General features: G+C 43.6%; 1 protein-coding gene across 5 annotated transcripts; it reads left to right on the top strand.

Moving 5' to 3' along the window:
* The first annotated feature begins 1,772 nt into the window (after positions 1-1,772).
* Positions 1,773-22,047, top strand: atp6v0a1b (ATPase H+ transporting V0 subunit a1b). Of its 5 annotated transcripts, none has more exons than XM_020712075.2 (22): positions 1,773-1,907; positions 2,446-2,599; positions 4,479-4,557; positions 4,811-4,908; positions 4,996-5,124; positions 5,224-5,306; positions 5,422-5,548; positions 6,208-6,290; positions 6,910-7,003; positions 7,416-7,628; positions 7,970-8,120; positions 8,205-8,344; positions 8,415-8,578; positions 9,766-9,856; positions 10,823-10,941; positions 11,278-11,494; positions 12,244-12,351; positions 14,069-14,176; positions 15,963-15,980; positions 18,057-18,174; positions 18,261-18,432; positions 21,164-22,047. In XM_020712075.2, exons 2-22 carry the CDS (start codon positions 2,483-2,485, stop codon positions 21,255-21,257), a joined length of 2,523 nt encoding a protein of 840 aa, XP_020567734.1. In that variant the 5' UTR covers positions 1,773-1,907; positions 2,446-2,482; the 3' UTR covers positions 21,258-22,047. The 5 variants fall into 5 exon arrangements, with proteins under 5 accessions (XP_020567734.1, XP_011486839.1, XP_078793706.1 ...); XM_011488537.3 differs by having other exon boundaries at positions 13,976-14,176; XM_078937578.1 differs by lacking the exon at positions 1,773-1,907 and adding an exon at positions 2,160-2,340 and having other exon boundaries at positions 13,976-14,176.
* Positions 22,048-27,504: the final 5,457 nt, after the last annotated feature.

The raw sequence follows: 27,504 nt of genomic DNA, 5'->3' as shown, positions 1-27,504 counted from the left end.
CTTAATTAAATACAGTGATCATTAACTGAAGTATAAGTAGAGTTTGATATATTGCTTGAAAAGGAGTGGGAAGAAGCAAGCTTATATAATCCCACCCCTACTGAGTTCATTCATTTGATAGTTTTACAGAGTTTTAAATCCGGTTCTGATCAGATAGATTCTCTTCAAGTAACAAAGTCCAGTGCCTAGAAATGATTGATGATCTTCAGAAAACAATTATTCATGATTTCAGTAAACAGTAACGATACCGATATGTAATAATAATTGATTATCATTAGAACACATGATAACATTAAACCAGAAATTATTGCTACACATTGCAGATCAAGTAAATAAAATCAATAGTTATTGATTGTAATTTAAACATTTCAGTAATCATTATTGCACATTACAATGGAATACTCATTGGTTGTAATTAAAAGAGCTTTGATTATTTCACCACAATCAAGTTCACACATGGATTTGGAATTCTTCAAGCACCTGTTGATCCTTGAATCCTCTTATCTTCATATCCTGAAATAAGAGTTTCTTTATACATTTTCTTGAATATTTGAATATTTGAACATTGTTTGAGCTTATTTCTTAAACTGTTCCAAAGTTTAGTGCCACACACCGACACACAGAAACTTTTCTTTGTGGTTCTTATCAGTTTGATCTTGAAGTTGCTACATCACCTCAGTCTGTTCCTCCTTCATTTTCTAAGAACTGTTTTTGGATGTTGGATGGTAACGATTTCCAGCTGGCTCTGTATAAAAGTTGCGCAGTGTAAAAATCAACAAGGTCATGCAGTTTTAAAAGTCTAGATTGATAAAATAGATTGTTCGTATGATCAAGATATCCGGCTTTATGTACAATTCTGACGGCTCGTTTTTGAAGTAGAAAGAGAGAATGTAGTGAGCTCTTGTAATTATTCCCCCAAAGTTCTATACAGTAGGTGAAATATGGTAATATTAAAGAACAGTACAATAAATATCTACTGTTTTATCCTAATATATGTTTTGATTTATTTACGATTGAAATACTTTTTGAGACTTTAGTTTGTATGTGTCTGATGTGTGGCTTCCAACTTAGTTTGTCATCGATAAAAACCCGTTCAATTAAGACATTATTTATTACAATTGAGGGCTCTTTATTTGTGTTGTAGTTTCCAAAAAACATCACTTTGGTTTTATTTAGGTTCAAAGACAATTTGTTGTAATCCATCCATAGTTTTATATTATTTAACACATTCGCCAACAGGCCAAATTCACAGACCAAGAACCACTAAAATCACAGATTTTTCATATCAAATATACAAAATAAAGAAAATAAAGCAGTAACTATAATAAAAATGAAACAAAACCGAGGAATTCATCATTTCAAATTTTTTACATACTTTTGATATATGTTAAAAGACAGGTTGATGACTTTTATCAGGAACATTTGTGCTAAAATGGGCATTTAGAACATGTTTTTAAATAATTTGATATTTGGGGATTTTGTTACATTACATTGTGTTATATTAGAAGTCACGAATTTAAATCATTATTTAAAATATGCTCTGAATAAACTAAACAAGTATTAACAATCTGTAAAGCGTTTTTCAGCAGTGCTTCTTTTTTTCACAATCCACTTCCGGTGCGCCCTTTCAAAGTAAAAGCTTTGACATGTGGAGATTTGTTCCTGATATGGAAAACACAAACTCCTAATGAACAACGCTTCTGAAAAACGTCAAATAATCAACATGGTTATTGGTTTTGACGTGTGAGAGCACAACAACACACCTACGTCATGAAACCTTTATGCTTTTATTTTCCCGCAGGAAACCGCACAGCACCTCCGTGAGGAGACACCGGCCAGAGCTCAGCATCCACCCGCAGCATCCACCCATCTGTCCCGCATCCAGGGCGGCGGGAAAACACCCTGTGGTGAGTCTGATCCGTGCGTTGAATTGCGGGATGGTGTAACGGAAAGGTCAGCCTCTAGAACAACCGGGAGAACGATCGCAACGAGCGAGGAGCTGGTCGGTACGAGCTGTCGGCCGGCGTGACCCGACAGGAGGAGGCCTCCATCCCGGAGACGCGGCTGTGCTTCCGCGGCCGTAACTGTAACCGCACTGATGCGTGCACAGATGCGTGTTTGCATAATGTCTGCCAGCTGATGGAGACGGCGGGGGGAGGATGCGGACAGACATGGAGGAAGCAGGGCGGCCTGCAGCATCATGGCGTCCTTGAGAGATGAAGGGCAGAGGAGCAGCAGGAGGGATGCGGATCAGCTGATGCTGCTGCATCCCCGACACACCATCCTCCACAAAAACGACCACAACAATTTACGGATACTGTTTCGTCAAATTCAAATTCTGTAAAAAATATATATATACTGCAACCTGTTTGTGTCATAGAGAGCGTGTTCTTGGGACTTGGTGTGATTTTTGCTAATGTTCTGACCCGTGTGTCCTTGGTGCAGCGTTTCTTCTGTCCATCCTGACTGAGTGTCCGTCATCATGGGGGAACTATTCCGAAGTGAGGAGATGACTCTGGCCCAGCTCTTCCTGCAGTCAGAGGCAGCCTACTGCTGTGTCAGCGAACTGGGAGAACTGGGCATGGTCCAGTTCAGAGACGTGAGTGCGAGTGCTTTGGGGTTGTCCGTTTTGTTTGTTGGTGGCAGATCGTCTGAGACCTGTGGAGGAAGCATCATGGTTTGACGTGGAAGAGGGAGGAGCTTAGCCTCTTTATGCCTGAATTCATTTCAATGAGAAAAAAGAAAATATTCTTCAGTGGTTTTTCTGTTTGAAGTCATTCTAAGACACATTGCAAATTAGTGACACATGGTGTGAAGGGTTTGCATGGAAGAGGTGCAACAGTTTTCATTTCTTAACAGAATAAGACTTAACAGAAAGGCTGATTATCCCCCATTCAGCTTTAAATGAATTCAATCAAACATAATGCAACAAATTAAGTTCTAATCAATGTTCAGCGACTATCTTTAAGTTGATCAAAATACTTGTTTTTAGATTCTCGTCAGGAACTGGTGGAACCGGATCCAGAATGCAGGAGGCCTGGCTTGTTGTAGAAACTGATACGTTTCATAAATAAACTTAAACACGAAGAACCTGATGGATACAGACTGGACACGTTTGTTCACTTTAAGTGAACCAGATTTTATTTCCCCTGATTATCTGGAACACATTTTCAGGTTGAATGTAACAAAGTGGACTCCGGTCCGGGACCAGGAACCGGTCTCAATGTGGTTTCAAATCGGAGTGTTTCAGTCTGAACAGACTCTGTGCTCAGAGTGGAACGACTGGACCAAAACAGCCACCATAGCCAGGCATTATGGGATGTAAACAGACTAGGAAAGAAGCAACCATGACGATGAGACAGCAACTCATTGACTGTGGTCAGATCAATGCAGGAACATTAAAACAACTTCCAACGTGACACATGTTGGTTCCCACTGTTTTCCCTACAATCTAAATGTCATAAATATTTATCAGCGTCCCTTCATCGCCGTCGTTTCCTCGGTAACCGCCCTGCAGCACGTCTCCACCAGACCAAGGTAAAACGTGTTGGACCTGACGTTGATCCAGACCATCAGAATTGATCAGAGAAATAGAAAGCTAGAATCAGTGAACCATCCAGACAAGGACTGCAAAGCGTAAGACTTCCATTATTCCTTCTCTCTTTGCTGTGTCCCACCCCCTAATTCCTGGCCAATGACTGAAGAGATCTTCAGTCACATGGTTTTGTTTACAAACTTTGGTGTTTGAAATGTCAGGTGGAGGGGAGTCTGGATGCAGACCAAACGCGCGGTTCAGGACTCGGTCCGGACCAAATCACGTGGACTCGGTCCGGACCAACAGACCTTTCAAGTCTCAATACAACCTGTGAAACAAAAAGAACACAAAGCAGATGACCTGAAAACTGAAAAGGATTTAAAGTTAGGATATTTGACAAAATATAAAAGCGATTTAGATTCTATCAACAAACCTGGGGGTGGGGGGGTACTAACCATGACAGGGACCAAAAAAAAGGTTTTTTTACTTGTTTTCTGTATTTTAATTTAATCCATTGTCAAGTGAATTCACACTCTATTTCTAGAAACTTAAAAAACTCCTTAGATTTATGGTTGTACTCACGAAAAAAGCGCTTTCCTTTCATTGTCATTGGCTGGAATCGAAATGCAAAAGCTGCAGAATCGCTCCGGTTCAGCTTCATGCAGGCCTCCCCCAAAAGTAAATCACCTTAAATCATGGAGATGTTGAAAGTCAGGACACCAGGATTTGATCAACTTCTGTTTGGTTTATGATTCTTTGAGCTTTTCCAGTTTTTGTTTCTCTATAGTGTCAGTATTAGAATTTGGTTGATGTTTAGGTACGAAATGCTCTAAAAATCCTGTCGGCAAATGGAAGCGACTGCGCTGGTTTTCCAGAAAACATTCGGTCTGCATGTTTTCTGGTGTGATTCCCTTCATTTTACCAGAACTTTTTCTGCTTGCAGTTGAATCCCGATGTCAACGTGTTCCAGCGCAAGTTTGTGAACGAAGTGAGAAGATGTGAGGAGATGGACAGGAAGCTGCGTGAGTGATGGAAAAAAAAAGGTTTCTGTGACTAAAAATGTTTCTGCTGAACAGACGAAACTCCAGTGTTCAAAGAGTCACCAGTTTTCATAGGTGGGGAGTAGGAGGGTCCGAAAGGCACAAAGAAGAACCCGAAAGTGGTTTAATCAGCAGGATGGTGCTGATACATCCTGCTGATATGGATGGAAGCTCTGTAGACGTGTGCGCTCAAGCACAATCTTTGCTGATGGTTCTTTGTTTCTCTCCTGGTTAGGGTTTGTGGAGAAGGAGATCAAGAAGGTGGGCATCCCCATGGTGGATACTGGAGAAAATCCAGAAGTACCTTTTCCCCGGGACATGATTGACCTGGAGGTAATCAGCAGCCGGACGGTTCTTGTTGTGCGTCACATTGGGGAAGGCCTTCTGCAGCCCAACCCCAACCGCCTCTGTGCTCCACAGGCCACGTTTGAGAAGCTGGAGAACGAGCTGAAGGAGATCAACACCAACCAAGAAGCCCTGAAGAAGAACTTCCTGGAGCTGACGGAGCTCAAACACATCCTGCATCGAACACAGCAGTTCTTTGATGAGGTTCGCCAACGGCTACGGCCCAGATTCGGAAAAAGTCAAGAAGCATCATCTCAGCTTATAATCTAATCAGCAGTCCATCTGCTGCTATGTCTCTGACAGATGGAGGACCCCAACCTGCTGGAGGAGTCCTCAGCTCTGATGGAGGGCAGTGAAAGGGGTCGAGGGGCCCCCCTCAGACTGGGGTGAATATACCATTGGCTGCTTCAGCCTTTTATGAGTCCATAAATTCTAGAAAACTCTCCATGCAGTTGGGACCAGCGTTTTCCCACATTTGCTTGTGTCATTTCGCCCACACAGGTTTGTGGCTGGAGTGATCAGCAGGGAGAGGATCCCCACCTTTGAGAGGATGCTGTGGAGGGTGTGTCGTGGAAACGTCTTCCTGAGGAAGGCGGAGATTGAGGATCCTCTGGAGGATCCCACCACGGTCAGAACAGAACAAGATCAAGTTCAATTCAGTTCAGTTTATTTATAAATGTTACACAATACCAACAACACCACATTTTTACACTGTTTTAACACAGTTATTACTCAAAAATAAGATATTATTGAGTTCAAGTTTAATCATTGAAAGGAGGCCAAATCTTTTTCTCTGTGCTTTAACGATGATCTGAACCCTTGTGCTATCTTGTGGGGTCAAAATGACCCCACCCTTCCATTGACGTGTTCTCCCTACTATGACAAAGTTGGATAAAGGTGGAGAGGATTTCATGTAATCCTTGTTAACGTTGGAAGTGGGGTCATCTGGACCCCACAAGACATGTATTGGCTTGTTCAGCGCGCTGAACAAGTGGGGATAGCACAAAGTTTAAGAAGTGATTGACACTGTAATCCTGGTACTAAGCAGGGAAGCGCACAAATGGGGAGGGACTCCCTGTAAAACAGGACAGCTCTGGACCCCACAGAGACGGTTGTCTGCCTGTCAGACAAACACAACAACACTGGAACATTTTTGACACGACAAAATCAGTTCAGGGGGTTTTATTTCTCTAAAGGAAATCGAGAGCACAGAGAATCCCAGAGTCAGGCATGATCTCCACAGACTACAGTCTGCATTTTCATTTTTTTTTCTTCTCTTTCTGTTAGGGGGACCAAGTCCACAAATCAGTGTTCATCATCTTCTTCCAGGGGGACCAGCTGAAAAACAGGGTGAAGAAGATCTGTGAGGGGTTGGTGTCATTTCAGCAACTATCCCTTTGTCTTGATGTTTGTCACAAAAACACTAACTTTGTTTTTTCTAAAAGGAGAAAGTGGTTTTAGAGCTGATACCTCAGGGTTTCATGTCTAAAACATCTACAGGTTTGTTCATATTCACGGGATGGGCTGTTTTTATCCTCTTATCTACAGAAGTCCTCCACAAGAACACACAGAAAAAAAGAGAGGATTCAAAAAATAGTTTTTCACAATCCAATTCAGACTAGTCCAGGATGAACTGTAATGAATTTGCCCAAAGAGCTTAGACTGCTTTAGAAAAACAACACCTGAAGTGTAATCTTCTGCACAGAGGATGCTGGAGGCAGGTTTTCAATTCCTCCAAAGTTGGATCAGAGTGTCAGCATCCCTATTGTCAATTTTGACACCAGATGTTAGCAGAGCACAGTCAGCTGTATGCCTTAGGAAAGACAGACGTTTATCATGGCACCCAGGACCCTCGATGGGGACTCTTTTGTGCTGGTTAGCAGATCAAACCCCAGACTGCTGCTATGGAAGGATGGATGTGGTACAGGGCATCTGAACACGTGTGCATGACGGCGTTTGCTCTGTCTGATGAACGCTGGATCTCTCCAGGTTTCGTGCCTCTCTGTACCCGTGTCCAGAGACCCCTCAGGAGAGGAAGGAGATGCTGGCTGGAGTCAACAGCCGCATCGATGACCTCCAGATGGTAATTCATGGACAGCTTTCTCATTTTTCCAGTACCAAGTACAGAACGTGTCACCGTGGTGGTCAGGTTGTTGAAGACCTTTGTGCTGACGGTGTGGTTCCTCCACCTTATTCATTGAATCACCTAATGAAGCTTTGGCTCCACTGCAAATCACAAAATCCCATTGAACCCCATTGAACCGAGTGGACGTAGAGTTGTCGATTAGTTCCAAATGGATGTTCACTCAAACATCCTGAACCACAGGGGAGCGGCACGTCAACAGGTCCCAGCAGCTGCTGTCCTCCAAGAGCTTCACCTCCATCTATTACACTAACCCCAACTCATCTGAGACTCAACCATTTAAAAGCCCCCAAAACATCCCAACATCCATCTGTTCTCTGTAATCTCAATCTGCATCTCTAATCTGCTGCAGGTGCTCAACCAGACGGAGGACCACCGACAGCGGGTGCTGCAGGCTGCCTCCAAGACCATGAGGGTGTGGTTCATCAAAGTGAGGAAGATGAAGGCCATCTACCACACCCTCAACCTCTGCAACATTGACGTCACTCAGAAGTGTCTGATTGCTGAGGTGTGGTGTCCGGTGTCAGACCTGGACTCAATCCAGTTCGCTCTGCGCCGTGGAACGGTCAGTCTGCCGACGGTTTCTTAATGGACGTTACCTTTAATCTCATGGCATAACCCTTTGAGTAGTCAGTTTCAGACTGTCATGGTTAGCTGAGATTGGGTTTTTTGGTTCACCTGGGAACCAGTCAATCCGTGCTTATAACACCATTTAGTCCAAAATAATATGAATGTCTCCACAGCTGGACATGATGGGGGCTTAATTGAGACAGAGGGATTCATAAATGATCGATGCAGGCCCCTTCAACACAGAGGAGACTGAGATAACATTAAAAGTTGATAGAGTGTGTCTTCTGTAACAGGATCAGAAAGGGTTTGACTGATCTGTGGATTTTGGTTTTGTAGGAAAGAAGTGGATCAACGGTGCCGTCCATCCTGAACAGGATGCAGACCAAGCAGACTCCGCCTACCTTTAACAAAACAAACAAGTTTACTTCAGGCTTCCAGAACATCGTTGACGCCTACGGCATCGGGAACTACCGAGAAATCAACCCAGGTGACCTTAATCCTCCCCAGCAGTGACAATCCAATCCAAACCCTGAGATTAAAGATCGAGCCCCTCCCTCGTGTCCCCTTACAGCTCCATACACCATCATCACCTTTCCCTTCCTGTTCGCCGTGATGTTTGGCGACATGGGTCACGGCCTGCTGATGCTGTGCGCTGCCCTGTACCTGGTCCTCCGGGAGAGCCGCATCCTGGCTCAGAAGATCGACAACGAGGTGCTCCTGCCTCCACGCGACACGGCCGCTCTTTAGCAACACTTCTCATTGAAATGATGTCTCTTTTCAGATGTTCAATATGGTCTTTGCTGGTCGCTACATCATCCTCCTGATGGGCGTCTTCTCCGTCTACACTGGTGTCATTTACAACGACTGCTTCTCCAAGTCCCTGAACATGTTCGGCTCTGGTTGGAGCGTCCGGCCCATGTTCAGCGCCAAAGGAGCTAACTGGACGTGAGTCAGCCGGAAATCTGAGATGGGGTCTGCCACGGGGGTCTTTACATTCAGCTCACTCTGATTGTCCTACATGACAGAAAACGGGAAGTTTTATCTCAGATTCATCATAGAGGCACCTTAAGGAAGGAATCCCCATGTCCAACCATAATATGCAGATCTTTACAGTTCGGCTCAGACTTCCAACAATTTTAGGCAAATCTCACCTTTTAGTTCAAAAAGAAAAGAAAATCTGATCATTTTTCTGTCATAGCGATGCTTCTTGAACGCGGTCTTACTGTTGTTCTTACAGACCCACTCCGATGGAAATGATGTTTTTGGTGTTTTGAACATGTCATCGTAGTATTTTTCTGATGATGAAGGAAATATACTCAGAAATTCAGGTCAAAACTGCATTTCTGAGTATTTCTTTATTCAAATTGCTGTGATTTAGAAGCTACGCATGCTACACACTCACAGATTTTTGTAAGTGCTACAATCAGGAAGCCACAGTGTCTCGCTCTGCTCCATTCTGATCATCCACCTGCAGACCAATAGATCCATGAACGTCCTTGTTTTCTTGGTCTGAGCTGGAATCTGGATCAGATCCGGATGGCTGGATAGCTCTGATATTGCTGCCATTTCTGTTGCACCGCTAATGCTAGGTTGCGCGGGGCTGTAAGCTAGTGGGAGAGTGTGTAGATAGAGTGCTTTAAGCAACAAGTAGTGGAAGGGGAGTGGGGTCGTTTCACGCCAGCAGTCCCGCCCACAACCCTGCGGTGAAGTCCTGATGCACTCTTGGCGCTCCGCAGAAACTGTGTGTCAGGAAACGACAGGTTTTTCAGTGAATGGTCGAGAGTTCATGGCTGTTTTCTCAGGAGCGGATTCTGTGAAGGCCAGTGCTCTGTCTGCTTTAGGGACGTTGCTTTCTGCCTTGACAGGAAAACCCAGCTAGACTCAAAACGTGTTCTCCTGAATTTATTGAATGTTTATCTCAGATGTGTTTTGGTAAAAAAAATCCAGAATGCTCACCTGTTGGTATCTGTTACACTGAGAGGTGTTTTATTTGGACATTCTTCAGGTTTTCTTCAGGTTTTTCAAATGTGTCCTGCTGTCTAAGGAGCACGTTTCTCTGACGGGATGAATAAAGCATTTGAACTGAATTGTTTTGCCTCCATAATCACAGTATCTTTGTCATTTTGTTCCAGATTTACCACACTGAAGGAAAATACTGTTCTGCAGCTGGACCCTGCTGTTCCTGGAGTGTTTAATGGGCCGTACCCTCTAGGAATAGACCCGGTAAAGCCAGCGCTCACTCACAGAACCGTTAGATCGATAACCAGTTCTTGAGTTAAAGAAGCTACTGAATGCTCCAATTTCCTCATGCTTACATTTGATTTAACTATACTCTGATCTTTCTTCATCCTTCAAAGTAAAAAGGAAAACAATGTTTTAGCAAACGAGTTCGTTTTTGACTTTTTTTGTCTGTACTTTTCCCGTTTTTTTCTGTATAAATCAAAATAAACTCACTTATTCTTCCAGATTAGCTCTGGTAAAACTATAGTATTTGTAACCCTTGTGCTATCCCAGGCACTTTAACATTGAGAGTTGGGTCATCTAGACCCACTAGACAGTGCTCTGAACCCTTTTTCTTCAATGATTTGTGATCTTCACTGGTGTCCATGGATTACATGAAATCTTTCCACCTTTATCCACCTTTGTCATGGTAGGAAGAACACGTCAATGGAAGGGGGGGGGGGGGGGGGGGGTCATAGGATAGCTCAAGGGTTAAACAGGCGTCTTAAATTCTGTTTGGAAAAAATAATGACACATTTTACCTTCTCCGCTGTGTTTGTTCTCTCTGTGGCTCCTCTGTCACTTTCCAGAGACATGAACAGCACTGAGCTTGACTCTTTTGTAATGTCCTGTGAAATCCACCTTCAGGCTGCACTTTCCAGCATGTCGACTTAAAACAGACCCACAAAGCAGAGAACACAAACATGCCCCATGCAGCAAGACCCCATTGGCCTTCTAATTCCAAACACGTCTTTGTGATTAGAGCCATGAAGGGAGTTCCTCCGGAAGGGTTTCCTTTGGATTCATGTGGCTTATCTGAATGTCTCCTCATCCAAAAGCCAGGGCTGGAATCTGCTGATCATGTGCATCAATGGTCCACTGACAGCGTTTGTGTCAGGCTCTCCATGTTCCAGACACATCAGGCTGGAACATGACTCTGCTTTCTAAAGGCCTTGTGTTCCTCTGCAGGTCTGGAACATCGCCACCAACAAGTTAACCTTCCTGAACTCCTTCAAGATGAAGATGTCAGTCATCCTCGGGGTCATCCACATGCTGTTCGGAGTGTCTCTCAGTCTGTTCAACCACCTGTAAGCGCTGCTTCATGGCTAATTGTTTGCCTTTTGGAATTATTGTTGGCTTTTGAACAAGCTAATCCCCAACTCAGCGGCTGCTCCAAACGTCTGACTGAACTCACCATTTGGGGTTTGGTTAGTTAGAGTTCAGGGAGACTTCTTTTCAGGTGGGGGGTAATGGTTATCCCTCTCACCTCACCGTGGTTCAAATCCCACCTGGGTCCTCTTTGGTCATCGTTTTGTCTATAACCTGCAGTGCGTTTCTGTCACTGTGTTCTTCTGCTCCTCAGACGTCATCAAGCAGATCTGCTGTATCTCCTTGTCTTTTTGTCTGAATTTGATTCTTTACAGGTACTTCAAGAAACCTCTGAACATCTTCCTGGGCTTCATCCCAGAGATAGTCTTCATGTTCAGCCTGTTCGGCTACCTGGTCCTGCTGGTCTTCTACAAATGGACGGCGTACGATGCTTTCACCTCCAAGGATGCTCCCAGCCTGCTCATCCACTTCATCAACATGTGCCTCTTCAACTACAACGACCCCACCAACAAACCCCTCTACAGAGGACAGGTGTTCTTTGTTCCCCTCATCCTCCACAGGGCAGCGGCGTCTAGAGAGAGAATCCTGCGCTGAAATTTAAAATACACTCACTTCTAGCATTTTATCATGATGCTTAAAGATTTCTCCACATCCGGAAAGTCCCATTCCGATCATCTTCTGGGCTGTTTTAGTTATGATTAAGCTGCTTTTAGCAAAATAAAAACAGCATCATTTCTTCAGAGTGGCAGGAGTTCATTAGAAATTAACCTTTTGCGGTGTGGGCGGGGCCATTGGTGCGGAGTAAGGCCCCGCTTGTGCTGCGTATTTTTTTGAAGAAATACTTGGAAATGCGATTTTATACTTAATTTTCTTGATCTATGTCATCCATCATGAGAAAAAGAACATGTTAGTTCACCATTTTCATCGGAGTGGGTCTTTAAGTCATGACCTGTAGATGTTACTCTTTGGTTTTGGCTTTTCAGAGTGAGCTCAGCTTCTGTAGCTGCTACTCTGGCTCCACTTTTTCAGTAATTACACATTTATATCCTTGCTGTTAGCTTAGGTTTAAATGACGTAAAGCTTTAACATCCGTTTGACCCTAGACGGGTGGAGAATCCGACTTTTTAGCGGTGCTTCTGCTTTGCAGTCATCTGTCGTAGCAGCGTTTGCTCTCCGTTGGTGCCGGTCATTGTTCAGGAGGGCCTTAGCCTCAGCATGCTCCCATCCGGCAGCAGTATTTTCTTAACCCTTTAATAACCTCTCTCTTATTGACTCTGTAGATGGGGATCCAGATTTTGTTGGTGCTGATTGCCCTTGCATGTGTTCCCTGTATGCTGATTGTGAAAACTATGGTGCTGCGGCGACAGCACCTTTGGAAAAAGCATCTGGTATGTGTTGCTGATGCCACCCATGACCTTCCTTTGATGCATAACATGTATAACCTTTGACATGACTCTCTCATATTTTTGTTCTTCCATTGACATCATTGCTCATTCTACTGTGAGGTTTTGTTCCATGAAAATGGGAAGGCTGCCTTGGAAATGCTGATTATTTCCCAAAGAAATTGAAAAAGCTCAGGTTCAAGTTTCCAGAAGTTCTGCTGGTGTTGTTCATCTACCTGGTTGTGTTCATTCTGTCGGTCTAAAGAGGAGCTGCAGAAAAATGAGGCTTACTGAAAGACGCAATATTTCATGGGTTTCCATCATGAGCTCACTTGATCTGAAGCTGCAGCCTGACAGCTTAAAGGAACCACCAGGTCCAACTCAAAGACACGAGACGCAGCACCTGCGTAATATGTGGGCAGACCCCCACATAACCAGCTGCTGGAGAAAAGACAAACACGTGAAAGGGGGTTTCAGGGTGAACGGAAAAATAAAGGAGCAAAGTGAAGCGTTAAAACTCAAGGAATGACAAAAGTGAAGGTTCTGATGAAGAAATAGATAACATGAGATGTTCTGAACGAACCCCATGAAAACCTCTATGACTGCCCATGTTCATTTTGGCCAATGGGTGCAGTGGTTGTCACTTGCATGGTTCTGTTCACAAATTTTTTTTCCATTGCTAAAAAGTGCAATGGTTCACCTTTTGGCTAATCTGATTAGGAGCCGCCGACTGGTTTGGCAGAGAGGTTTTATGCTGGATGTCCTTCCTGACACAACCCTGTATTTAAGGCACAGGGAGACCCAGACATGCAGCAGCGGGAAGGCTTCTGCCTACAGACCCACACTGGCAGGCAAACCCATGTTTCCAGCATGACAGTCCTACACCCAGGCCAAAAAGTACAATGGGAGAATATAACAATAAATATATATATAAACAAATGAGGGATTTGGACCAAAGCAGAGGTGTGTGACTGAAGGGTCCAGATCAGAAGGAAACTGCTCTAATTTGTATTTCTTGTGCCACAAATCCAACCAGTTGCTCCACATTTTCTCTTTTCGTTTAGCTTAGAGTTGTGGTCTTTTTACAGGGCAGTCTGAAATACAACTGTTGCTTTATAGATTTATACTGACAGCACCTGCTCTGGGCTGCAGAAACATAATTCCGGGGGTCAAGATCATCCATCTATGTGCGAGTAAACTCCACGTTTTGGTATTTACAACTGCTCCGTCCCGTCATTTTCATTCAGTGGACCTCCCTCAGCTCCAGTGTTCAGCACCCAGCAAATGTAAAACTGCTGTGTTGTGACATTATAGGTGTTTAAGGCCTTTGACATTTATTCAAATTAAGATGTCTAGTAATGTTCTTTCATATTTCCAGTGTGCGTTCAGTGGTGTAGAGTGGGCCTTCCTCGTTCCTCTCTGCTCTCAGGTTGAACTCAAACAGTGAGATGACGTCACCCTCAGTTCTGACTGACCGTCAGCATCACGCATGATTTTTATCAGTCCTTTGCATTTCCACCGGCAGCCTTCCTCCACTGTTTGACCTGAAACATGGAATCAAACTGCAAACCACGACTCATTTTAAGGCTTGCTTAAAGCTAGACACAGCTCTTGTGACTTTTGTATCTAGTCACAGAAGAGGGAAGAAACTCCTGCAGAGAATCTAGAGCAGTCTTTAGAGCAAACAGGCGTGTCCTCATCATGCACCGGACTCACCCAACAGGGCACGCAGAAGTTTGGAGGGGTGCGAGTGGGCAACGGACCCACGGAGGATGAGGCTGGCATCATGGACCACGACCAGCTGTCCCAGCACTCAGAGGAGGGGGACGAGGTAAGAGGACCACTCACGAAACCCACTCTGAAGGTCTTTCTACCCTTTAACCTTTCTGTGTCAGTAAATCTGAAAAGAAATGATCCCACAGTTCAAACATCCCAGATGAATGGTTCCTCTCACCCTTTTTCGGATGCTGGCAACAGTTTGTGCTGGTTTTTCTGCAGTGACTTCTGGGACATTTCTAGGGCTCTGGATTTTGGAATTGTAGATTCGGGCAGCTCTACAAAATGTCAGTGCACCGTGCAGTGACCAGGGAAGGAATTTGGATACGTTTCATTGCAAGCTTCAACCATTTAGAGAACGGGAGTGATGCAGATGAGGGCTGCAGTCGGAAACGTCAGCACGGGGTTTCCATGGCAACCACCAACAAAAGTTCCAGACTATACAGCGTCACATCCTTTTCTCCTGATTGTGGCTGCTCTGAAATCTCTCTAGAAATGCACCACTGGAACCATGCAGAACTATTTATCCAACACGGAAATTATTTTCAGAAAGGTTTTTTTTTTAATCAAATTCAACTCACATATTGACAAAACCTTCAAGGCTCAACATATTCCATGCTGAACCCATCGATAGACAGTTTCCTTTGTCCTTTTGGTCCTCTGCTAGAGTTGGGGTGGGCAAACGACGGCCCAGGGGCCCTTTAAACTATTTAATCTGGCCCGCGTAGCTGGAATAAATTAGATTGATAATCCCAATGTCACTTTGCTGCACGCAGACAATAGAATTTTCCCATCGTGGGATGGATAAAGTCTTATCTTGTCTTATTAATGTTTCATTTTTCCGTGTAATTCTGGTGTCTACAGACCGAGGTGCAGAAAGTTATTTTGCATCCATGTGTTAACGGAGGATTAGTTGTTTTTCTGGCGTTCATGTGTGTTCTCCTTTCTGATCATTCCAACACATCATGAATGCAGCATTTCGCAAAGTTTGCATTTTTCCCTGAGAGTGAATCAACCCATTGATGCAATTGGTACTAAAATCAGAATAAAAGCCACCTCTTAGGAAATATTCTGTTTTAAAGTATATATATATATATATATATATATATATATATATATATATATACATTTTCAATCAGAATCAAGAGAGTTTTAGTTATTTCTATCTCTTATGAGGTGGATTTCCTAAACACACTACTGCTCCTGGTCCAGCTCTTAGGTCAAATTTTAAAATCTTATGTGGCCCACAAGTTTGCCCCCCCCCCCCCCCCCCCCCCCCGCGTGCTAGAGGATGGAATGGAGGCTCCTGGCAGTACCGGGAGAACTCCTCAGGGATTCTGAAACATAAACACTTTTATCAAATTGCAACAGAGCGCTGCAGTTTCAACAGACATGAGGCATGACTCACTTAAATGTGGTTTTCTCTTTATCATTCACCTGCTGCTTTGACACTGAGCCAGGAGGGATTCCTGTCAGTGAAGCAGAAATGTAAAAAGATGTGCAGACCTCCTCTCTGCCTCTGCTGTTAAATGTTTGCTCATCGCTTGATTTGTTCATGTGGGTCAGAGTTACAATAATATGTTCAAAATGATGGGCTGAAGCAGCATTTATTATCTGACTTGTGTTCCATTCCATAGAGTCAAACTGCCTGTAGTCCTGGACCCCCCCCCCCCCCCCCTCTTTTTTTAATAATGCTGCTGCTGTGATTCTAGCCAAACTGCTGCCTGCTACTAGTCTGTTTTTACTCAGTTTTGACAAAACTAAAGTAAACATTTTAAAAGCTGTTTATTTGTGAGGCCTCTGAACTCTGATCTGACCTTTGACCTCTTCTTATTCCCAAGCACTCAGAGGAGGAGCCGGTAAGAGCCAGAGTGCATCCGTTCTTCCGTCTGCCTGCACTTGTCTGTGTGTTGTTTTTGGAAAGTTGTTTTCTGTCTTCAGGAATGAATCCCATCATCCCATTCCCTCTTTGACTGTCCACCCCATGACTCAAAGGGCCTAAATAATGCAAAACCAACTTTTGGTGCTTTTACGTGTCTTATAATGTTCATTCAGCCTGTCCGTGTTGTGTTAGACTCACAGGTCATCACGTCATCACCTCCGATGGACCACATCCAACTCTTTCAATGTGTCCAAGTGGACTTAAAGTTGCATGAGTGCGGTGGGTTTTAGTCAGGATAATGTGACCCCAAACAAATCTTTCTGTACCAAAACGAGTAGAGCAGATCGGCAGGACCCCCCACCCCAAATACTGACCTTAGATGCAAAAGGGGAAGCTGCAGCCAACCGCAAGGAACGATCTGACCTCATCAGCAGCAGCAGTGGTTGCTGGTCTGTTTCCACGGCCACAGATGTTGTGTGGAGCATGAACGCCCTGCCAGAGGGCTTCTGGTCAAAGCTGAGACTCAAACCGGCTCACGCAGCTCCCAAACTCAGCAGCAGATCTGCTAGAAATCGACACGCTCCACTCCAATCATCTTTTGATCTGCAAGTGGATCAGGATGAAGCGGAGCAGGGAGCCTGTGACACACCCATTGTAGTTTGTTTCTTCTGCTCCTAATTCACGTCAGTTTGAAGAAAGAAATACTCAGGAATGCCATTTTAATCTTGATATTCTTCAAATCTGTCCTCCATCATGAGAAAAATGCTACAAGAATGTGTTAAAAACACCAGAAACAGAGTTTTCGTTGGAGCGGATCTTGAAACATTTTGTTTGGTTTTAGAAAGTTGCCTCGTCTGTCAGAGGTTGTTTTTGCTCAATGCCAATACACGCCAGTGTTTTAACCTTTTTTAATAAAACATGCCTGTAGCAGCAAACAAAGTTGGGTTAAAAGAGTATATTGTGGTGATGCTGACAAGGAAACAATAGCTTTTGTACTGGAGGTTTCCTGCAGGCGCCCCCTCTTCTCAGAGTCAATGCAGACCTGAGTGTGTCCCTTTGAATGCTGCATGGAAAAGAAAACACCAATAAATCACCGTAGGAACCTGGACGGCGAACATTAGCCCATCCAGAGTGACGACACAAAGTGTTCAGCTTTCTGAATTTCAGGAAACAGGTGTTTGCTTGTTTCCCTCTTGAGTAAACAGAGGTCACAGAGCACTGGACGTCCCCCGTCGTTGCTGCCACTCCACTGTATTCTGCATCCCTCCCGGAGGCTCATTGCCATGGAAACAGACATGCTCAGAGTCTGAACCAGCTGCCTCAAGCAGAGCATCGGCCTGCAGCTTCTTCACTCTCTTCACTGCCCCAGAATCGTTTTTTTACTCCTCATCATCACGTCGGGCCATGGAGGCATGTCCATGCTGCTTTCTTCAGCCAGTTCTGTTGGAAATCTTTTGAATGGAACAAGTGAGTGGGACCTCCGCAAACGCGGTTCTGATGGTCAAAAAAACAAAGGAAACTATGTGGAAACAAAGCAGGCAAGCCTCCAGCCAAGTTCAACAATGCGATGTGAAGAAATGTATGCCCCCCCTCCCCCCAGCCCCTGTTTGGTTCAGGAAAGGCCAGTCCTTCAGGATGCAGGGAACTCAAGGAAGGACCGTGTTGCCAAAAGCGATTCTCCTGCTGTGTTTCTGCAGTGGGGACGTTTGGAGCGACTGAGCTCTTCAGGCAGAAGGGGGGGGGCTGACAGCAGGAAGCAGCTTTTTCATTGAGGGCAGGTTCAATTCAATGACCCTAAGATGGATCTCAGGAAGCAACATAAATAAACCTCATACTTTGAAGTGACCAAACAATTCTTTTATTTCAGCTGATTGTTCTTGCATCTCAGCAGAACTCTGTCATCGGGTTTGTCAGTTCTAACTTTTCAGTATTCAGGTCTCCTGTGGATCAGGAATCCCTTTACATCACTGGGTAAAGTCGGGATGGCCTCAGCTGACAGAGGGTCCAAAGACGACGGTCCACACTCTGACCTGCTGCTCTTCTCTGCCCACAGTTTGACTTTGGAGATGTGGCGGTCCACCAGGCCATCCACACCATCGAGTACTGCCTGGGCTGCATCTCCAACACGGCCTCCTACCTGCGCTTGTGGGCGCTCAGCCTGGCGCACGCTCGTACGTTTGCAGCTGACCCGCAGACGTGTCCGTCCTCACGTGCTCTGCTTCTGGGTTTTGACGCCACTCTTTCTGTGTGTGTGCAGAGCTGTCAGAGGTGCTCTGGTCCATGGTGATGCACCTGGGTCTGTCCTCCCGGAGCGGGGGCGGGTTCTTCGGCTTGTCAATCATCTTTGCAGCCTTCGCCATGCTCACCGTTGCCATTCTGCTCATCATGGAGGGACTGTCTGCTTTCCTGCATGCCCTGCGTTTGCACTGGTTAGAAACTCACATCTCTATGCTGCACACAAATGCATGAAATGTTCTGATGAGTGTTGTTACGGAGACGCAGAGCTCCATACCTGGAGTACAGACGCAGAACATTAGAGTGAAAACCTGTCTACATACACTGGAAATGAACATGTGTTTACATGCATTTTTTGTCAAACTAAAAGTTAACTAAGAGCTTCCAAATAAACTGTTTGCAAATCAAACATCACACTTAAAACTCCCACTCCGATCATCTGTCTTCAAAGTGTTCCCAGCGCTCTTTTAATTATGATTATGACGTTTTTAGCCAAAATCTTCTTTTTCTGGGACATAGTTTCTGCAGGGCGGCAGGAGATCATTAGAAATTCCCCTCTGAGTTCTGGGGGGACCTTTTGGTACGGTGCAACCCCGTCCCCCCTTCCCGTTGTGGGGCGGAGCAGGGAGTTTGTGGCCCGCCCCTGCAGCGTATCTTCTGTCACAATCTTTTTCAAAAGACTTTTTTTAATCTGCTCCCGATTCAGTACAATTACAGGAAAGAAATACTCTGAAATGCCATTTTAATCTTAATTTTATTTATCTATGTCCTCCATCAGCAGAAAAACGGCACAACAATATGTTAAAAACGCCATTTTTATCGGAGTGGGTCTTTAAAACATTCTTTCAGTGTGGCTCACGTAGACCATCTCTAACCGATCGTATAGACAGCCTTAAGCGTTTCATTTTTTCCCATCCTTGATTGCTCACGTTTCCTGCTGCTGGTGCTGCTATTGTCTCTGTAGAGGAAATCCTCATGTCCAGTGACACTGACGAAAGCAGAAACCAGCTGGTGAATCTCTTATGTTGTCTTCTGTAACCTTAACTCAGACCTAAATTCTGTTGTTTAAAGTCAGTCCTACAGTCATCTGGACATGTGTCACGCCTTCGAGCGGGTTTTTGAACATTCAGTGTTCACACTGGACTGTTGCTCCCCGATGCTGGAGGATGTACTCACAGCTGGAAGAGTCTCGGTGTGATTGGTGAATCTTGGTTCTGGCTTTTTCTTTCACAGCTCTATTCCTATATATTAAAAACAGGGTGTTATAGAATTCCAGCTGGGTTAAAAACCGCAATTCTTAATTTCTTCTTCTAATTATTAATTACTTCCGGGAATTTAAAAGGACGCTACTCATACAGCACTAACAGTTCCGGATTGGTCAAAGGTCAACTGGTTTTACGTCAACGCGCGATTGAAGGGCGTGCGTTTATGCACGTTTACATAGACTTTTCATTGGAAGTGGTCCCTTGAACATGGGATGCAGAGGCAGATGTGAACTTAGTTCCAGAGTTCTGGTGTCAGTGTAGATGCAGTGGCTTTATCAAGTTCTTTTTCAGAAACCGCTGAGACCACAGAGGGTGACCCATGTGAATCCAGACTTCTTTTGGTCTCTGCCTGTTGCCTGTTTTCTGCTGAAGTGTTTCCTTGGTCCAGAACCTCAGGACGTGGGTTCTTTAGCTTTAGTCTTGAAGTTCTGTGTTGATTGGCTGTAAACCCACACTCTGCACTCTTGTTGTAAAAAGTCTTAGCTGAACATCTCTGCTGATCACACACACAGTTTCTCGTGCATAGATGAGAAGTGGTCATACGTTCTCAGGTGGGCTGTACCCCCCCACCCCACCCCACCCCTGTAGTGCAAAGGACAGGCAAGATGAAAAACGACGCCGATATTTCATGTTGTCGTCCTTCAGAAAACATCAGCAGCATCATCCCTTCTCATTCATGTTTGGGGAAACCGTTTCCAGGAGTTCTCTGAACGTCTGTGATTATAATTTAGAAAAGCTAAAACAGCGACTGCTGGTGCGTCTGTGGCTCAGCAGTAAAGCAGTCGTCTGTAGGTTTTGATTCTCGGCTAATCCACATAACCACATGTCACACTGTCCACCAGGTAAAACGCTGAACGTTTGGTTTCCTCACAGACAGCAAATGTCCTGCAGAGCAAAGAAAAGCAGCTGCGTTGTGTGACGGCAGCTCCCGCTGTGCCATCGGGTGGAGCTGGGCAGGTATCCCTCAGTCTGGCTGTGAGGATTCCAATAAAGCACCAGTGTGCCAGGGCAACAGCTCTGTGCTAACGTGAAAAAGGAGCAGAGGAGGATTTTTCACAGAGCTGAGTGAATGGAAACAGTCCCGTCCAAAGCAGGAGGCGGTCCTGCTGGACTCCTTAGTGTCACACACACACACTGCAGATGAGGAGGTGTTTGCTTGGGACACAGCTTTCTCGCCTCCCCAGCAGATGAGAGGATCTTCAACTGTCTTTCCTCTTTGCAAGTGTTGCACTCTCTGGCAGGCCAAATATTTACCACCACCGGGAGACATTCCCGGCACTCCTCCTAGCTGCCTGAGACCTGCGAGAGCTCAATGTGAAATCCAAGGCAGCGCTGTGCTGAGGCGGAGAACACACAAAGTGAAATGACACCAAGGTGCAGGACTCTGGGCTCAGTCTGCATGAGACATGAGGACTTCTGAATCCCTCTTTCACTGTTTATACAGTGATGGAAATGTTTATCCAGTCAGCCCACCTGTCTTTTTTCATATTTAATACTTTTTTCATGTATTGATTGAGTTTTACTAGTAATTTACCTCTTTCAATCTTAAAAGTGTGAATTTATAACACCCACATTTCAACCCCAGGAGATTGTTTGCTTGAAGATTCTGCTGACAAATGTGACTCATTGCTTTGTTGTTTTCTGTCTTTTCTTCTTTCAGGGTGGAATTTCAGAACAAGTTCTACACGGGCCAGGGCTTCAAGTTTGTGCCCTTCTCCTTTGAGAGCATCCTGGAGGGCAGGTTTGACGAATGATGGGGCCCTCCGTCAGACTGAAGAGTCTCCAGCCTTCGCCCTGTTCCTCTGTGGAGATGTTTGTGAGCATGAGCCCTGGTGCACCTCTGTGTCGTCCTCTAGTGGCTGTTTTCAAAAGTTCTGCATGAGCTGAAGTGTAGAGCATTTTCCTTGAGCCGGCTCACCACTGCTGTTGTTGGGATTCCTCTATGTTTTGCCTTTAGTTATGTGAGATTTTTCTCTGCATTTCCTGGAACCCATGAAAAATATGGCTTCTTCTGTGGCCGTGTGACTTTCATTATGTCAGTTGATTCATAGGAATGTACCCAAAAGGAAACCAAGCAGCTCTCAGTCCACTTCCTGGGTGTTTGACGAGACACGTCCACTCATCTGAACTACATCAGTGGAAGTGGACAGACTCTGAGTTTTATTTCCTGAAAAGGAACAATGACTCACAACAATCCTTGCATTTCCACTGGAACTTGAAAAATGTGCGTTTGTCTTCATGACCAGAGCGTGTCTTTGTTATTGTCATCGTTTAAGTGTGTAGCGTGTGTGTCTGTGTGTGGTGAACTGACCAAAGGTGAAAACCCAGTTACAACGGCTCAGATGTTTTTGGATCTTCAATGATGAGATAAAAAGCCTTCTCCCTCTGGGTCACCCAAACAATTATTGTAAATGTGTTTAGAAAATGGAAATATATGTTTTTATCTCCAAATTCTATTTATTAAACGTGAAAAAGCCCCTACAGAGAACAGATTTGGGACAGTGAGTGTAATGTAATGTGTTGTGCAATAAACCTGGAGATTCATTTCTGTGTCTCGTTTGATCCGTTGTCCTTCTCACAAAGTTGCAGCAACTTTTAGTTTCCCAATAAGCGAATTGCTGTGATCCAGTTTATGTAGATCCTTTGAAAAAAAACACTATTTTGATGAAACAACACAGACACAACATTTTACTTTTTTGGCCCATTTTCTGAAAGTCTTTTAGTTCTAAGTTTGTGTTTATTTGTGTAAAACTTTGGTGTTCAAACCACATTAGCTGTGAAAACTAGCATGGTTTGAATAGTAGTTTGCTGAGTCCCGTTCACCTTTTTCCTTCAGTTTCTGATCACAGACATGACCAATACATGTTTCAAGTGTCACACCGTGCAGCTGTAACAGCTGTAGCATCACTAAAAGCCTGCACCACAGAGATCAACAAGACACATTCGTCCGAGCGAACAAATACAGCAACAAACAGAAGATTAAGAGCATCGTGACTGGGATCTACCTCTATCTCTCTTAAAGTCGGCAGTGGCCCTGACGTTCAACAGAAGTCGGACCTGCAGACAGTTTGACCTCAGCTTATTCAGCCGGATTGATAACAGATGCAGAAGGACAAGGACTCTTACAAACACTGTCTGCATACATTACATTAAAACCAGAAGGATGGCTGTCAATCATACTGCAAGAGAAGGAACACGTACATGAAAATAGACATTCTCATTTATCATTGTCAGAAGTCAGAACTCCGTCTCCTCCTATGGTCACCGGCTGGAACCATCTTCAGAGTACTGAATGAACTTCAACTCCCAGAAACCCTAGCACACACTTCCTGGATGCCACACACCTGACTCTCATTCACTCAACAACCACAGCGTACTGAAGTTCTGCACTGAGCTTCTCTCAGTGTGAAGTATTGTTTGTGCCACTCTGCCTTTTTCACTGAGTATAAGAGCTGGACCTGATCTTCTGGACCCTAACCCTACCAGAATGTGTATATAAATATATACATACACTATATATATTTAAATAATGTATTTATGTGGGGCTGCACGGTGGCGCAGTGGTTAGCGCTTACAGCAAGAAGGCCCCCAGTTCAAGTCCCGGCTGGTGGACCTGAACCAGAGCATCAATGGGGGGCCTTTCTGTGGGGAGTTTGCATGTTCTCCCCGTCCGTGCATGTGTGGGTTCTCTCCAGGGTCTCCGGCTTCCTTCATAGGTCAATTGGCAACTCTAAATTGTCCATAGGTGGGAGAGTGAATGGGTGTGTGATTGTGGCCCTGCCACAGACTGGTGACCTGTCCAGGGTGTCCCCTACCTTCGTCCGTAAGTGGTCGGGATAGGCTCCAGCAGCCCCGTGACCCCGTAAGGCAGGGGTGTCAAACTCATTTTCACCGAGGGCCACATTAGCATAGTGGCTGTCTTCAAAGGGCCAGAAAAAACTTGAAAAATAAACGTAACTACTCCTTAATGTTAAATAACACGTTATTTATTTATTATAACTTTTTAAAGTGACAATTGCAGTTGCATAAAAAAACAGATGGTTGCTTGCTACTGCAGCATAAATCCTTTTAAATTTGATTCTGTCAGGTTAGGTTATATGGACAGTGTTTAAGTCCAAAGTATAGTTGCCCAATCCGATATTTCAAGTGCGATTCCCCCTAGATATGAATAAATACACACCAATTTTTATTTTAAGAAATTAGAAACTTTTATGCTCTCGAGGGCCACATAAAATGACATGGAGGGCCACATTTGGCCCCCAGGCCTTGAGTTTGACACATGTGCCGTAAGGGATAAAGTGAAGAAGATGAATGAATGAATGTATTTAAATATGTGTATTATTACTGTTAAACCTGAAGGTTAGTTGCTTGAATGTTACTTTTGCTATTTTGAATGTCACTTTTCTAATTGGATGTCTTTTTTTGCTGCTGCAGACAAAAGAAATGCTTATAAATAAAGTCTTATCTTATCTTATTCATATATACATAGTCCCCATTGGGTCCTCTGCTATTCCTGCTGGGTCCTATTAATTAATATTAATATTAATGTTATGATTAACATTTAGATCAGTCACATGAACAGATTTGGAAATATTTTCAGAGTTTTTATTGTGTTTTAAAGAACAGGTCTCCTTGTTTTCTTTAAGAGCAAACTTATAATACTAATTAAGAAAAAATGTTGACTTTGGCTGCCAAATCCTGGTGCTCCAGATCTACCACCCCGCCTGCGTCAGCCCTCCCTGCTGGTACCTGGACCAGGTGTGCTGAGTCAGTCAGAACATGGAAACACCTGAGTCAGCAAATTAGCAGCAAGAAGGAAGGAAGGAAGGCACTGGAAGCAAAAACACAGGCCCAAGGACCAGGATCGAGCAGCCCTGATTTAGAGGTTTTCTAAAAACACTCCTGCCTGTGTGACCCTAATAGTTTGAAACCCTATCCCCCTGTAACCATGACAACCCAACTATTAATGTCCAGACGACCTCCAGCCTCCTTCAAGTTCTCTCCATTTATGTCTTGAAGTTGAAAAAAAAACTTTGCGATAGAGGACCTCTTCTCAGGTTTTTCTTTAGGCTCTTTGACTTTTTATTCTTCACTTTCTTCTCTTTGTCGTTCTTCTTCTGTTTTTTTCCTCTTTTTTAACATCCTTTGGAGTTTCCTGCTGGAGTATTTGCTGACATTTGTTTGGCTTTCTAGAATCAGCAGACACTTAGCATCAATGAACGATTGCATCTCTGAGTTCATCCACGTAGTTCAGCTTCTCATTTTCATCCGCTTTAAGGGAAAGTGTCTGATCTGATGGATACGGAGGGCAATTTATTAGATTATGAGCAATTTTGTTTAAGACATAAATTCAATCGTCCTATTTCAGAATTCTTAAAAGTAGGTAATTCTCTTCCTGGAGAATTTGTATTTCTAATACAATCTTATAAATTGTTCTGTATCTATATATATATATCTATATATTTATATCTTAAATATAATCTTATAACAAGGAACACAATGACACATGTAATGATAAAACCACAGTTAGCCACATTGTCAATTGAAAGTTGCCCTTTTATGGACAAACAATGTATTAACTCTTTGATCAGCCCTGTAAAAGGTTTTTTCCTGGACGACAGAACAAAAACAATACACTGCAGACATTTGAACAAAATGTTGTCACTAAATTAAGAACCGATTTCATGAAACTTTCTATTCCCTCAAAAGTTACAGAAACACACTTTAAAATTATGAATGATATTTTTCCCTCCAGAGAATGACTTAGATTATGTTTCAACATTGATGACAACAGCTGTTCCTTCTGCCAAACTGCTGTTGAGGACACCGAACACATTTTATTCCTGTGTGATGTTGTACAAATGTTCTGGTTGGATGTTTACAAATGGTTAAAAAATAAATTCCCATTCATTATGGACTTCTTTTCAAAATAAGTAATAATCTTTGGCCTGTCACTACACAACAATGTCAATAATGTATGTATCAACACTGTGTTATGTTTAGCCAAGTTTTCTATACAAAAAAAGAGGTTACAGAAATGTCACCCTAACTTTACCTTCTTTAACAATGAGGTCAATTTAGACTTAAAATCCATCAAATTAATCAATTCACCTAAAGCCATAACAGTTTATGAAATCCTGAGTGACATTCCCAGAATCTGAGACAGTTTATTCATCTGTTTTATCCCCCTGAATTTTCCCCCGTTTTCCCTAATTTCTCTATGATTATGAATATGGACAGGCTCATGTATGCATGCTGATCAGACTTTTTTGTCCTTTTTTTGAATCCTTTCAAATTGCGGTATTCTTTCTTGTATTCACCATATTTTGTGAATTTTATGTAAATGTTCTGGGGCCTGTTTCAGAAAGGAGGTTCAACCAACTCTGAGGTTAAACTTGAACTCTGAGTTGGTCAATCGAGAGATTAACAACTCTGAGTTTTCTGTTTCAGAGAAGCTGATCCGAGTTAGGTCAATCAATTCTGAGTGGACTGATTCGGAGTTTAGCGTGCGCACCGCGACTATAAGAAGGCATTATCAATGGAGCGCAGATATCACGAGTCACCATGGCAACCGTGGAAAAAAAGAGGTCTGCGTATTTTTCGCCAGCTGAACTTGACGTGCTGCTGCAGAATTACAGTGAACATGAGCACATATTCCAGAAGAAAAGCAACACCGCTGCATCTGCAAAACAGAGACAGTTAGCGTGGGAAAACATAGCTGCTCCAGTTAATGCGCAAGTTTGCATTTAAATCATTGTTATAAAATATTGGCTGTAATAACTTTCTAAATAGCGTAAGGTGTGAAATAAAAAAATGGCGATATTTAGGTGTACTTTTGAAGTGTTATTCCTGGTGTAAATGCATGAAATGCTGCATAGTATACAGAACCAATCTGGGGGGAAAATGCATTTAACGTCAGTAATGTTTAGAGGACTTTTTTGTTAACTTTCCCCTCTTGCAAACGTTGGTCAGTTTAATATTAATACATGTAATTGTAGCCGGCCTCACAGGGTTCGGTGTCGGTAGATGTGAATGAAATTATGGCGCTCAGACACACACGTCTGTTCACTCCACAGGTCTCTTTATTATAAATCTTGCACAGCAGAACACATGCCCCCTACAGTCCCACTACCGTAACTGCAGTAGTAAATGCATGAACATGAGACACTGCATGGGCTGCTACAGAATTGTGTTTTTAAAAGTAAACTTTTGTCTACCCTTGTATTGATCGAGTGGTATAGGTGTATGTGGGATTAAGAAAGTAAGCAGTGCTAGCAAATTGTGTTTCCAAAAAGTAATTGTTACATTAATCTAATTCAATGTCCCTGATTTCATTTTCATGTAGATGCAATCCTGCAGGAATTAAAAGAACATGGCAGCAGCTAAAAATGAAGTATAAAAACATAATTCAATCAGGTCAAATATGAGCATGTCATGGATGTAGGCTTTGTTGACAATATTTGACATATGAAACATCTACATAGCAAGACCTAATGTTGTTTTCATTGTATATATGTAATTGACTGCAACGAAAAACGGTAACGCTCAAACAAAAACGTATGGGGAAATGACAAAAAATCGAGTCTAGGTCTCAAAATCCTCGTACGACGTAAATGTAATTCTCTACGAATTAATGCAGCCTCCTCGTCTATTGGGTCCTCCAAAAAAGGACAAGCCATTCTTGTCACTTGTCTCTGTGTGACGGACATTTGGGCAATGAAGGTTAAAGCGAAAAATACCCCTTCGTCTTTAAAAAGGGGAGGGGACCGGCAGAAACCTTGAGTTTAGAGAATAAAACCTGCTCCCGACCAGGTTAGGTTCACAGCATAAGTAACCATGGACACTGACTCCGAGTATAAGTTACCCCTCTTTCAGAAACGGGTTTGACTTACTCTGCTTTCTCTGGTTTAACAAACCTCCCATTCTGAAACGGAAAACCCAGGGTTTCCCTGATTTCAGGGTTAACGCACTCAGAGTTTACACTTAACCTCCTTTCTGAAA

Source organism: Oryzias latipes, chromosome 19 (genome assembly GCF_053564925.1).
Source record: "Oryzias latipes strain Hd-rR chromosome 19, Olatipes_Hd-rR_3.1".
NCBI lineage: Eukaryota > Metazoa > Chordata > Actinopteri > Beloniformes > Adrianichthyidae > Oryzias > Oryzias latipes.
Note: the sequence above shows the minus strand (reverse complement) of the source record. Positions and strands in the feature narration are given on the sequence as shown.

Bases quoted from the DNA above. Each gene is read 5' to 3' on its own strand.
- atp6v0a1b (XM_011488537.3), top strand. From the start codon at position 2,483: ATGGGGGAACTATTCCGAAGTGAGGAGATGACTCTGGCCCAGCTCTTC. The intron at 4,558-4,810 runs GTGAGTGATGGA...TCTCCTGGTTAG, and splicing joins GGAGATGGACAGGAAGCTGC to GGTTTGTGGAGAAGGAGATC. The intron at 7,629-7,969 runs GTCAGTCTGCCG...TTGGTTTTGTAG, and splicing joins TCGCTCTGCGCCGTGGAACG to GAAAGAAGTGGATCAACGGT.